The sequence below is a fragment of the Microtus pennsylvanicus genome, chromosome 9 (genome assembly GCF_037038515.1).
Source record: "Microtus pennsylvanicus isolate mMicPen1 chromosome 9, mMicPen1.hap1, whole genome shotgun sequence".
In the NCBI taxonomy this organism is placed as follows: domain Eukaryota; kingdom Metazoa; phylum Chordata; class Mammalia; order Rodentia; family Cricetidae; genus Microtus; species Microtus pennsylvanicus.
In genome coordinates, this window is record NC_134587.1 from 73,953,675 (window position 1) to 73,968,143 (window position 14,469).

Here is a 14,469-nt window from a genome sequence, read left to right on the forward strand (position 1 = left end):
TATTTGAACAAGAGAAGTATCAATAGGTTTTAGTGATAGCCTGAGCTGATAATACCAGCCACTGTATTTTGACTTCATATAATAAAAATCACAAGTACTTGTGAAATTAACATGAATGTTGGAGTCAGGCCTATTTAAAGTCTAGGTTTATTTAATAACCTTACACCCTTTCCATTACATTACATTATAGAAAGAAACTTACAGAAGTTCATTCTCAAGAGGGTGATTGTTTTTAAAACATTGTAATAATTAATAATAATATCCATTCCATTTGTTTATACGACAAATAGAATAGTAGAACATTTTGCTAAGGTTAAATTTAGATCTTGTTGGCTACTCTAAAATCTAGCAACGCTAATTTTGAAGCGCTTTAGAAATGATAAATCTTCTGATTGTGAAAATCGATGAGCCGACCTCCTGAGCAGCCACCGACTCTACGGAAATCATGTCTTATTTTTAACTCAAATACATAAACTCTTTTTGTGCCAAGAGTAATTCACAATCACATAGCTCAAATAAATTTCTCCCCATCTACTTCTTTGCAGCGAGGCTGGAATTAAAGTGAATAATTTCTGAACGCTGGCCTTTCTGATGTGGGTGGGAACTGCATTAGTATGTAGACCATGCTCAGAGCTGTCTGGACCTATGCAGTCAATATGAAAATGCCTTCCTGAATGCTAATGGAGCTTTATATGTTATCCCAGTCAGGCAACCGAATAAGCCTATAAGAGCACAGGTATCCTCTCCAGAAACACACTTGTATTAGTTTCTCACATTTTTGTTCTTTCCCCACCTTATTTACCCAACTTTACTTGCTTCTTTACATATATAAGATGGAGGACATGTGTTCTCCAAAAAGTTTCTGCTCCCCTTCAGCCCACATCTGTCTGCCTATCCAAGTACAGGCTCCAACAATGTATTTCAGCACACGGTCTGGAACACCCATGTTGTATTAGGACTAAATTAGATTGTCGCTATACAACCATAGGACTGCCTATGCACAGAAGGGGGCCTTCTATCTCTTTGATCCGGCTATATCCCTGGCATAAAGCCCCTCACAAACTTCTAAGTTTTGCTAACATTGGGCCAGTTTACAGCTACGCGTGAGAAGTTACCTGGCATGTATGTGTGTGTATACATACACACACACACAACTTAATATGCCTACTTGATGAAATCAGAACAAACAGCAAAACCTGTTCAATCCAGTATCTACAATTATTTTTTTGTCTTAACCTCCATTCAGAATCATGCTTATCTTTGCAAATTTTCCACTGTTTTTCCTCCTTCCTGCATGGTTCCTACCTTCAATGAGAGAATGGCATAAGAAATCAATCAATCAATCAATCAATAAATAAATAAATAAATACATCTGTGTTTGAGTGTTTGGCAAGTTCCAGGACCCTAGGTAAAGTGTTATATAACACATTTGTCCCTCAATTTTTCTTTCCCTTTTCTTAAGAATTTGCTTCTAGACAGGACCATGCTATGTGGCTCCACTTGCCTCAAACATGTAGTGATCATCCTGCCTCAGCCTCCCACGTCTGGGATGACAGGTGCACACCAGGCTTGACTCTAAGTTTTCAAATCTACAAAATTAGTCATCACATGCCAACCGCTGGACTGCCTTTGCCATACGTGAGAATGCTGTTGCTGTTTGTAGAGAAACACTATGTTTATGGGGTGCCTGGGCTCTTTACATTGCTATGTTTTGTGTCTCTGTAACAACACCTGCTGTAGGCTGTGATACCCAGCCCCTTTTCTCACACTTTATCTTTCCAAGCCAACAGATCTTTCTGGCATGATCAATATCAAGAATAAGTGGTGTAATTAATAAAGCCATAGAACTAGGGGGAAATCCCTAATTATTGTCATCAGAGTGATTAGACAGTTTGATAACATTCAATTACATTTGCAGCAGAATCATCCTGTTCTCCCTTGCCCATGCGTTTGTGACAATGTTTTGGTAGACAGCTTATGAAATCAAAGGGAAGAAGGGGTGATGTCCTTCTGCTGTTGCTTTTGTTATAAAACCCTGGTTTCAGAGGAGTCTTCTGAGATGTTGGGGCATAAAGCCTCTCAGAGTTGAGAACCACATTAAAGATGTCAAATCAATTAATGAATTGCTCAGAAGAAAAAGAAAACATATAACTTGTTGTTCTCTTCCCTGATTTCCTCAAAATGTATTTTAATCCTTGTGAAAGCAATTGTCTCTCTCCTCTCTCTCTCTCTCTCTCTCTCTCTCTCTCTCTCTCTCTCTCTCTCTCTCTCTCGTATTGGTGATTTGCCTGCATGTATGTCTGTGTGAGAGTATTGGGTCCCCTAGAACTGAAGTTACAGACAGTTGTAGGCTACTATGGGTGCTGGGAATTGAACCCAGGTCCTCTAGAAGAACAGTCAGTGCTCTTAACCACTAAGCCATCTCTCCAGTCCAGTAAAAGCAATTGTTAAAGAAGAAAATACACTGACATGAAAATTGCTTGGATACTAGAAGCTGCACTAACTTAGAAGAGACATCTAACGTAGCCACTGAGGTACCACATGTTTCTTATGGGGTGCTTCTAGCATTGCCATGCTCAAGAAGGTAGAAAACATAAGGTCCTTGGCCTAAAGATTACTGCACTGTCAAATCTGCTATAGTGTTGATGAACTTCAATAGTATTGTTAACTAAAAATTCTCGTTATTATATAAAACATAATTATATGTGTTAACCCTCACTGTTTGAAAATAATATAAACTCACTGTATTATATCCCATAAATGAAGGCAATTATTAATCTTTATAATGACATTGGGATTTTGACTGCACTAGACATTGGCGCTAAAATATCACTTGTCTTATTATAAGGAGACTGAATCTCAGGTTTCGTGACTATTACATTAGCTACCACTAATTCCATCTTCCTCCTTCCCTCCCAGCCAGCCCCATCTGACTTCCTACGGCTTCCCCTTCAGCTCCCCACTTCTTCATTCAAAAGTTGTAAGCATCATAAATTCCCAAGTTCCTTTCTATTTGATATGACAATCTCTGGCGACAATTCAATCAAAAGTCTTCCTATTCATCATATATCACACTTTATAACAAGTTTAATATTAGGATCTATATAATTTTCTATCCTATATTATCCCGTTGCTGTTGGCACAGATTCTACTACTAAATGCACTTGACTTACCCTGGCTTTTTCTGAATCTTGATGTTTTGTGGCTTATTTTTTCGGTTCAGCTCATTCCCATTCTTAAACCATTTGAATCTGAGTGCAGAGTATTCCGAACTGGTTTCACACCGAAGCACTAGCTTGGAACCTGCAGCCGACTCCTGGCTTTTCATCTCTTTCAATCGAGGAGGCAAGGCTGTAAAGAGAAAGGGAGAAGAAAAACCATGATAATTTGGCCTTTCAAAAGGAAAATTACTAATGTTGAATGAGCTTGATGAAGTCCCATTACCAAAAGTTTTACTAACCAAAGCAAAAAATAATAATAATAATAAATGAGTAGACCAAAATGGGTCCCAACTAGGAGAAAAACAAAATGCCCAAATAAAATAAAGCCAGCATAGGGGGTGGGGGTAGGGGAGGAGCCTGGATGATAAACTCATCCCTAAAACATATTCTTAGTAACTAGTTTGTGGTTTAACAAAATCAGTGCTGAGATGGGGATGGGGCTAGGCTTTGTCTTTGAGCTGATGGCCCCACATCACACATCTGCTCAACCCTGTAGGAAGGCACCGTCCTACATGCCCATGTGTTAGTAGGAAACTGATTTCAGAGTAAACGCTGTGAAGTCTACTTTTCCTTTCCTCTTGGTTGTGACGTTTGTAGAAAGTAGAATCACGTTCATCTCATTAAGCATCCCAGGTGCCTCCTTCCTGTAAGACACAAGTCCTTCAGCCCCATCACTCCTGACCCAGCCTGCTGTTGCTATCCCAGAGACAGGGAGTGACTGACCACTCCAGATGCTCCCCGTTGTCCTGTCCTAGATACAACATGAACTTAGCATTTCTGAATCTTCAGAAGGGAAGCTGTGAAGAGCCAAATTGTGCTACTTTACAATTTCCTGCAAAGGATCCATATCATTGTGACTTATACATAACTGCCTATGGGCAGTTTTGATAGAATATGAATGGATAAAATCGTGCAGGGATGAGTAAGAAGTAAAGCAACATAAATATGAACCCAGACTACCAAGAAGCTGAGGGATGGGTATAGGTGGCGCCTTGTCTTAAGTGTCTACAAAGTGCATTTGATTTTTCTATTAAAATATTTCCAATTAAAGAATAAACAGATGGCTTTCGTCTACACATACAAACTTACTTAACAATCAACCGTTTTAGAGAACCCGAGACCTCAACAGCTCGCGGTTTCCGCTGAGTCTGGCAAAGGCCAGCGACAAAGTCTACTTTTCTGCTCAGTTCAGGAATTATCAGGAAATCCCAGAAAACAAACCCAAGCAAATGAGGCTCTGCCTCACCAGCCCAGGGCATAATTACTCCCTGGGCAAGGACCCAGAGTCCAGGGACACAATCAAGGTCGCCTTACACAGGCACAGAAAGGGGATACCTTGCCCACTCAGGTTATTTGTTTTTCTATGGCTCTGCCCTTAGGAAACGAACCCCGAAGCTGTCAGCAGTGAGCATGGGAATTAAAGCCAAAGCCTTCGAGGGCTGCAGTCTCATAGCAGAGCCCCCGTATACACACCTCCTCACTTACTTGGGGGCTGGTGGTGCAGCAAGAACCTACTGAGACAGACATGGGAGCAAGTTGGAAGACTCAGCTGTTCCCGGCTCTCAGTACTTGGCAATTATGTCTGTCTTATTTCTTGTTCTCCCCACCACCATCGCCGACTGACGGCTCTAAAGTAAAACTTGCTTTATGAACAAATTCCACAGGACTTTTACTTTTGAGATATGGATCGCGGTCCTGCTTTGGAAGTTTTAAGAACACTAAATTCTAATATCCCTGACAAGTGCCTAATATTTATCTCCATCAGCTCCTTAAGATCATTTATAACTTTCCGACTCCGCTGAAAGGCTCAGAAGAAACACACGGGAGAGAGCCAAATGGCATCAAAGAAACTGGCTTGTATATATTAAGTAAAATAAATTGCTGCACGTCTGCACAAACTAAGGGAATGAGTATGTGCTTTACAACTGGATTTTAAATTGAAGTTGAAATGCCACCAAAATTCTCAAGGTCTGGTTCCCTGCTTTAATAAACAAAATTCCCTATATAGTTAGATATACTTAAAACTCAGCAAGACTGTGTTCCCTCTTCCACCACTCCAGGCTTTGGCTTATAGAATCCAAGCACAAGTTTGAACACAAACTATAAGACTTTTGTCTCTCATTTGCATAAACATCTCATTGAATAAGTGTCTAGTGCTCTTCATCCATTCACTTTATCCTTTTCTCTCACATCTCTTTCTCTGCTAGCTTCTCTCTTCGTTTATTTATTTCCTAGTTCTTCAGAGTCTTGATATCAAACACATAAAAACAGATCAGTTCAATAAGGGCTACTCTATAAAATTGTTCTAAGGCTTTAAAAAAAAAAGTCAATGTCATGAATGACCAGAGAAGACTAGGAAGCCAATTAAAAAGAAATTAAACATGACTAATCAGAGTGCAGCTACTGCATGAAACCCACTTGGGGGTGGAGTTGGAGGATAGTTACGAGGGACGTTATTGGGAATCACAGAAAAAATAATGTACAAGAGTTGAGCTCCGTTCCTCTTGTGGAATTGCTGCACTAAAGTCGAGCAAAAGAATCTTAGAAAGTATTTGTGGACATCTTAAAGGGAATGAGTCAGATATACATGCAAACATACACACTGTATACAAAACAGTATATGCAGATATATGCAGAGGAAAAGAATCTTGGGTTTTTCTTTGCCTTTGTACCTTTCTCATCTGGTCCTTTCTGACAATAAATGAACGACTCTTGTTTTCAGCAAGCAGGAGCTTCTTTTGCCCTGCAGTACTGGGGGTGAACCCAGGCCACATAGGTACTAGGAAACCATGCTACCACCAAACCTCATCCCAGCATTTAAATACCTTAAGTACCTTTCATCTTTCCCTTTTGAGGATTGGTCCTCCTATGTAGCCCAAGCTGACATGGAATTCATCCTCCTCTTCCCACTAGGATTACAAGAATACTTATCTTCCATTCCTTAATTACTCCCCATTTAGTGACCTGGGTAAGTTTGCAATTGTAGAGATAATTTTGCAAATAATAATAATAATCATAATAGTAGTAATATAAAAAAAACAAAAACATCACTGCTGCCATTTAATTCTGAAAAGTCTTCCACTGAAATTGTTATGTGGGTCAATGTCATAAACTTGACTTTGGAGCTGATCCCATGGGGTTCTTTGGTAAAAAGAACCACTATCTGTATCTTTCCTGTCCTTACCAAATGGCCCATAGGGTGCGCATAGCTTCCCTTAAGAGAAGATACAGAATGCACAGGAGACAAAGGGCTTCGAATATAAGGTCTTAAATATGTCTGTTCCCCCAGCTGATCCGGATGTATAAACATGTATATGTGTGAACACCACTTACACTTTGAGTTTCTCTGTGTGAGGCAGTACCAAACCCCACAGAAGATCAGACTTCCTATCAGCTTGCCCTAGTCCTTTGTGGCATGGATGACCTTTAAGACATAAGGTTGTCCACTTTGTCAGGAGTCTCTCTTCTTAAGGAAAAGAATAAAAAGCATCCACAGTGTAAATGGTGAAGCAAAATCCCAGATTCCCGGTAGTCATGCACCTGCCTCCCTGACTCAAAGGTACTTGAGTAGCCAACAATATCCCTCTTCACACCCGGAGGATCCCAAATTCACGTACATAGAGGGCATCCAGACAATATAAATCCTTCCAAATCAATAGCCTTGAATGTTCCTTAGATTTTTTTCACAAAAATACAAAGCAATATTTGATCTTGGATGGTTTGTGTGATTTCTCATTTATCCATAGAGACCATTTTCAGTGGAGAAATTTTGCCAGAAATTATTAAAATAGTTCATTGTAAATGGATTATATTTAAATGTGCCTCTCAGACATGTGGTTAATTCAAATAATATAATCCTGTTTATTTCATTTTTTTAAAAAAAGATTTAAACAAGCTGGGTGGTGGTGGCACACATCTTTAATCCTTTAATTGGAGGCAGAGGTAGGAGGATCTCTGTGAATTTGAAGTCAGCCTGGTCTACAAGAGCTATCCTGCATCTTCCACAAATGGATCTCAGCAGCCCTAAGAGTCTGCTCACTGTGCCCCTCCCATGCTGCAAGAGTGCCTACATGCAACCTCATCCCTCTGCCCTCAGCTCTCAGGGGCTCCTATTCATCAGCCAACCCCAGTCTACACGGCTTCTTCTACATGCCTCCCCCTGAAATGAACTTTGCTGTCACACATCCTCAAATGCCCTATTTGTGTTTGATTCCCTTTCCCCTGAGCAGTCCCGGTTCAGACAGCACCTAAGGTGGATGGTTACTATGATCACCTGCTGATGAGGAAACGGAGGCTTGTGCTCACACAAGTGTGGCTTCTGGAGAACCAAGGCTGGACCCAGCACGTTTCTACATTGTGGCCCCTTTGTCAGGATTGAAGGAGGTAGCAATGGAGTGGGGAAAGGACGGTAGACTGAGAATTAGGAAAGGTCACTTGAATTTCATTACAGAGCAACTACAATCATTTGTAAGTTCTTATAATGAACTATAAAAGCCAAATCGCTTTTCCATATACACCTATAAGAGACTTACAGCACTGTAAATCTCTCCAAGGCAAAATGCATGCAAATTTTTAGGTCAGAGCAAGTTTTCAGACCCAAAACTGATGCTATGCTTGTTGCAATTCGTCGCCCTTCTTTTCTTAACATTTCAAAGTCTTGATCCACCCAGGTCACTGACCTGGGGTTACAAGTGTGTACCAACCGACTCCCTCACAACTAGAGCTGCTTAAGACACTCACCGACTCCCAGTAGTTCACTTAAAGCAAATGCACACAGATACTATTATAGTGTTCTGCAAGGCAACAATAAGTTCCTTTCAGCTCCTCCAATGGTAAATCCCCTTAGAACGGTAACAGCTAATTGAACATCTGCTAGGTGCCAGGCTCTGGTCTAAGAGCTTTATACTCATTACCTCTTGTTATATAACAATTCCAGGGTTCCGGGGTTATTATCCTCACAACAAATATGCAGATAAAGAAATGGAACCCGGGAAAAACAGTTACCGGCCTGTCATTACACAGCTGGTATTGGGGAGCCAGCCCCTGAAGATACAGACTTGAGTGTAGATCCCTTCCTTTTAATGACCAAGCCAGAAATGGTTCCATGCAAGTCTTTGTATCTTATGGTGAAAATGTCCTCAAGATTGAAATAAATGAGTTCTCAATAGTGAGTATGTCTTCCAAAAAAAAAAAAAAAAAATCTGGGCTATAGCAAGTGGTTGATCACTTCTGTACTCATTGCAAACACAAAAGACAGTCTGGGTGGGAGAAAAGGGTGATACGCACAATTGTTGCATTTTCTGAGAAACCTTGATGACTTATAAGAAAATAAAAGAAAGCAGAATACTTGAATTTGCTATGATAAAAATGCTTTAGAATCCGTGGCTGTCCATCTGCCATACAGACCACGTGCCACAGGGGTCAAGGAGCTCTATCTCATGCTGGCATTCACTGAAATGCGATAACCCCTACGTGAGGACACAGTAACAAAAGGGTTCTAACAGATTAATATCACCCTGTCAAGGTGGAGAGGCAACACGCCATGACAATGGCGTGTTCGATTAAGTCGTGACCAGGTTGACAACAGCTTGATAGTTGAGTGTTCAACAGGCCTGACTAATTAGCACTGTGGCCACAGCTGCCCCCAGTTAGAGACCCTCTCCCTCAGCTCAACAAAGACATCTAGCCGGCTTCTTGGCAGGCTGTCCACTTGGCGTGCGTGTGCCAGGGAAGAGTTTACCTGATGGTGCCTGGCAAATTTCTGGTGATGTAAGCTTAGAAATTCTAGGTTTTCTGTGGTCAAAAGTAAGTAAGTTTTCCTCCCTTGTTTGTCATACTGACCTGTGACATTACCAAAAAAAAAAAAAAAAAAAAATGGAAAACTGATGTAGATAGCATCCTATTTGTTTTTTTCTTTTGTCTTTTTTCCTCTCCCCCCCCCCCCATTTTCTTTCCAAGTTCTGATGCATTTCTCACTTGAGTAGCCAGGTAAGCTTGAAAGACATTTTGTTAATTGATAACACTACAATATTCGTTTTACACTTGAAAGAGGGAATTTTATTTACATTTTCTAAACTACACAGGCTTTCTGCGGACACTAAAGATTGTTTGGCTCACACTGTTACCGACTGTCTGCGGACAGCTGAACAAAGGGACCCTTATCATTTTATACTTCTGCCCCATGGGGAAGGCCAGAAGGAGAAAGCTTCATATCTTCGGGTTCTTCAGGATAAGGATTTGTTTAAAAGGTGGCAACTGTTTAAAAGGATACTAAAACATTAAACATCCAAAGGAAGGGAAGCTAGTTTAAAAGAAAAGAACCAAAGATGGTGGAATCCCAAAGAACAAGCACGGAAAGGAACTGTGGTCCTTTAAATCATGAAAACTGACAAAAACCCAAAACATTTTTTTAATGGAGTCACAGGACAGTGGAATTCATGGAAAACTTTTGATGTACAAAGCAAATAGTTTTAGGATAAAAAGGGAAACAAAGTTTTTGCATAATAAGTATAATTTGGAAAATGCTTATTCTGGGAGGCTATACGGGAAAGTGATTCAGGAAGCAGAATATAAGGGCGTGCGGTGTGGAAAAATGAAAAGCACAGGCTTGGGAGTCAGCCAGGCAGACCCGGGTTTCAGTTCTTCATTTCCCACTGAATGCTCTACGACTGGGCGACAGGTTTTCTGGATGGAGCTGTAACCTGATGATTTGCAGAGTGGGATTCTACTTCACAGAAGCTGAGGAGAACCAAGGTACCATGTCCTACTTTGAATGGGAGGTTTCCAGCATGCGAAAGTTTGACTTCGGACAGAAGCTGGAGGGCTAGTGTGATACAAAGCTCATCTTCAACATGTAGCCCTGAGTCCAATACCTGGTACCATGCAAAAAGAGAAATGGAGCGTTCATAGAGAATGGAGAGAATTGATGACCTGCGAGCCTTGCTTACTAGCATTTTCAATACAGACTTCAGGTTTAGATGCTTAAGGCTTCATTCAGTGAGGGCAAGTTTAGTGGTCGCCTTGGGACTATCCAGGTGGCACTGTATATACTGCTATGACTTAGCCTACTGTTCAGGGAGGAGTTTAAGACGTCATCTCATCTCAGCGCTAAAAGGTGGTGAGATCTTAATGAGCTCTGCCGTTTGGCCAAAGGCTTGTATCTTCTTTTGAGCAGTATAATTGGATTACCGAACATTAAAGGAACTCTGTCTTATCGTTGTAACCAGTCTGTAAATCTAAAATCATTTCCCCCAGAACTCATGGTGAGTAAGTTCAATTTTACAGTAAGCAGCTCTGTCCTGTGTTCCCATAAAACCATTACTATCCATTTAATTCAGTGCTTGCTATCTTTATAGGTATTTGTTCCAAGGGGATGAAGAGCTCGCTCTTTTGTCATCTACGACATCTTTTTATCCTCTGTAACTAGCACGGTAATGTTCGCTCAGTGGAAGAATAAAATAAGCAACATTACACTCTGGCTCAAATTCTCTGCACCGAACAAGCTACTCTTTTCCTTCTAATGCACGGGATGTCTATTAAAAAACATACTGGATTTATTGGCTCTATCCCTCCTTTCCTGTTCATGTCATATTAACACTGAATACTCTGTTCTTCGCACCAGACATTGGCCCCCATCTGCGCTCTGCCTAGGATCCAGATCCTTGGTCATTCAAATAAATAACTTCATTCTCTTGGACATTTCATGACTTTCAATTATGCACATGTTATTGTGCCCTCTTCTGGAGCGACCGTGACTTTAGCTCTTCGACATACAGGTGTCAATAAGACTAACGTGGTCCCCAGCATCCTGAAACGGCCATCCTGGTTGCGGAGAAACAGATAAAGGACACACGAACTGATTACACTGTAATCCGATTTATAAAATAAATCTTTCATCAGCACAGTCTGGGAGGACAAGAGAGCTATATTTGGGTGGCTGTGTACATCCAGCTTCGTCATGAAGCTTTCGCCTCAAATTGATCTCGAAAGCAGATCATTAAATCTATATACAACCCACCAATTAATATTAAGTAGTTAGATACTGTTGCATTGATGTAAAGTCACTCTGAAAGACTAGAGTAACAATTTCTTTGGTAAATTTTAGCCATTTATCAAGCTTTCTAAACCAACATAAGGTTTTAAAGAAACAGCCTTCTTGGAGCTGACACCAAAGAAAGAACACTTCATTCTGTGGCAGGCAGAATAACGACCCACAGATACTTAGATAGTAATCCCCAAAGTCCACGAACGTCACTTCACATGCAGAGACTTGACGTTTGATCTTGGCCAAAAAGCCTAGAAGCCATGCAAAGAAGACCTGGAGAAATATGCTTGAGGTTAAAGACCTTAAGCAGGGCAGACTATGCTGCCATCCGCAGGTGCTCCGATCTCATCCTGTGAGCCTGAAAAAAAGACCATCTCTCCTCCTTAGTGTAATAAAATGCACCAGTGTCAAAGGAGAGGAGGCTGCAGTCAAGGAATTCAGGCTGCCATGATGATGTGGGAGTGTCATATATCAATCTGTTATTTCATTGGTTAAGCAATAAAGAAACTGCTTGGCCCTCATAGGTTAAAACATAGGTGGGAGGAGTAAACAGAACAGAATGCTGGGAGGAAGAGGAAGTGAGCTCGGAGAGACGCCATGCCCCACTCCTGGGCAGACACACGCGATGAAGCTCCTACCCAGGATGGACGTAGGCTAGAATCTTCCCGGTAAGACTGGTGCTCACAGATTATTAGAGATGGGTCGATCGGGATATCAGAATTAGCCAGTAAGGGCTAGAGCTAAAGGGCCAATCAGTGTTTAAATGAATACAATTTGTGTGTTGTTATTTCGGGGCATAAGCTAGCCAGGCGACCGGGGTGCTGGGGACACAGCCCCGCCGCTCCTATTACCACACCACGAGAAAGCAAGGGCAAGATTGATACTCAGGTAGAGCCTCCTGCAGCCTTGGGGCCATCATCTTATTGAGCCTGGTGAGTCCCATTTGAACTGAAAAGCAGCAACTTCACATGAACCCTTAGGTTAAAAAGTCTGTTACAAAAGCAACAGAAAACCAGTGCAGTTCTCCAAAAGACAGATAAGTCTAGGTGCAGTTAAGCATCTTCACCTTCCCAATATTCTACTCCCAGTCCAGAAGAGAAACCCTCAAATGGCTACAGATGTCAAGGGATGGAGGTAAAAACCAGTGGATGCTCAGGAAATGAAATTCAGCCCCAGCCACAGACTCCAGCAACCGTTCATGCCTTTCACTTTGGTTTTCTGCAATTGTGGAACCATTCTTCAAGCTGCTAGGCTTCTAAGGAGCCACAAGAACCAGTCCTTCTTCAGGAGCATTGTGATGGGGACATAGAAGCAATCACTGCATTCATTCTATGCTTTAAGCATGACTATTGCATAAATATTAGCAGCCTAATAACAACAGTATACAGTCTTTTAAATCAAGAAAGGACTTATGCCGACACTTCCAAGGCTTTGCAAAGGTTTGAGTTTCAAGACACCAACCTTATATAAAGTTGGTAGGAACGTGCTTTAATCTGACTTTTAAGTTAACAAGCCTATTTTTTCCCTAGTGACCACGCAATTTACGGAGCAATCAATTTTGTAAGTTTTGAAAACTATCACTTACTAACCAAATTTTAATAAGTAGGACAAAGCAAACGAAATTCCCAAATGAAGACTTCAGAAATTAGCATTCCATTCAGCTCTGGGGTGGGGCTAATAAAATCCCTTACCCATTGCTATTTAAACTCAACTTCTCCAGAAAGCTGCTTCTTGCATAACTTTGGTATACCTCAAATGTCTTACATAACACAAGGGAGCATTCCTCTACCACAGAACCAGAAGGGCTCAGCGAGCCTGGAGAAGTATGACCAAATCGACTTGTAATGAGGAAAATCCTAAAATGAATTCAAAAGCTGTGGAAATATAAACACTTCAGGACCTAGTATGGCCCAGCTAACAGGCTGGCCCTGAGGACTGTTTTTAAGAACTACAGGGCCAACACTCCGAACAACACTTGGGTTTAAGCATCCAAAAAGACTCAAGAGTATTAACTATGATGGTAGCAAAAACAGGGGAAGACATAAAATGTCGCGAGGTTTTGTGAGTCTGCATTCCCCTCACACACAGGCCCTATGTATGAGATCTGCTGTCAGTACATGAGGATGGGAAGCCAGAGGAGACAACATATTCTGTCTAAAGAGAAAGGCTTTGTAACCCAAGATCTTACAGAAAAAGCTGATAGTGACAGATACACCTTCCTTACTACCTTAGTGCACAGCCATTCAAGCGCCCTAAGAAGAAAAGACCACCCCCCTCGTCCTTTAACTTTCTAATTGCTCCCAGAGAACCAAGAATATTAATGTCTACAGGGACCTTAGGAGCTCCAGCACTGATCTGCCCTGTTGGACCCCGACCTTCGTTGCTTTTCTCAAAAATGGCACAAACGTGTATTCAGCTGGGACATGGATAACATGATTTCCCAAGTGTTCATGCTATCTCTATGCCACTATATTTCAGTTTATTTCATGACCATTGCCTACCCCCAACTTCCCCCCCACTCCTATCCCCAGATCTTCCAAGAAGGGAACTGTGATAGTGTTTGGCAATCAGCAGAGCCAATGTAACCACTCAATTACAAAGTGACCACAAAAGTGGGAAAGCGGGGAAAGAGTTAGTCAACCACAGAGGCAACGCCACACACATCACAGGAAAAGAGGAAGCACTGAGAAGAACTGTACATCATGGGGGTGGCAGTGCTCAGCATGGATGTCCATGCCAGGGGGGTCTGTCCAGCCAGAATGGGCTCTGTCAAAACTGACTGCAACACTTGGGTAAGCATCAGATCATGAACGGGAAGAAGGCAGATTCCTAGGGAGCAAAAAAAGGGATTTAAAATTTGTTATTAGCTTTAGTCTGTTCAGCCTTGGGTGTGTTTAGGGCTCATATCTATTAATTAGATGTCTTTTTCCCCCCTAATAGTAGAGAACAGCCAGCTCTTTAAGATGGGAGCTTAAACTGGGTTTCTCATGCTTTGGCATTCCAAGCAGTGTTTGGGGCTCAACAAGTTCTGAAGTAGCCAGTAAAAGTGTAATATAAAACACATCCAGCAGAGATTACACAAATGAATTGCTGAACTTGCAGTATGTTTGGATATATATGTGGGTAGATTTATCAAAAGTCTTTTTAAGAGAATGCTTAAAATAAAACAAAATTTTAGGTGTTAGTATTCAGGTACTGTCCAAC

General features: G+C 41.3%; 1 protein-coding gene across 7 annotated transcripts in view; it reads right to left on the reverse strand.

Annotated features, from left to right (window-relative positions):
- LOC142857719 (pro-neuregulin-1, membrane-bound isoform) overlaps window positions 1–14,469 on the reverse strand; it is a 195,813-nt gene that overhangs the window by 153,520 nt on the left and 27,824 nt on the right. For all 7 annotated transcript variants that reach the window (XM_075986491.1, XM_075986490.1, XM_075986489.1 and 4 more), the window contains exon 2: window positions 3,174–3,351. In XM_075986491.1, the coding sequence (XP_075842606.1) occupies window positions 3,174–3,351 (178 nt within the window). The remainder of the gene's footprint in view (window positions 1–3,173; window positions 3,352–14,469) is intronic.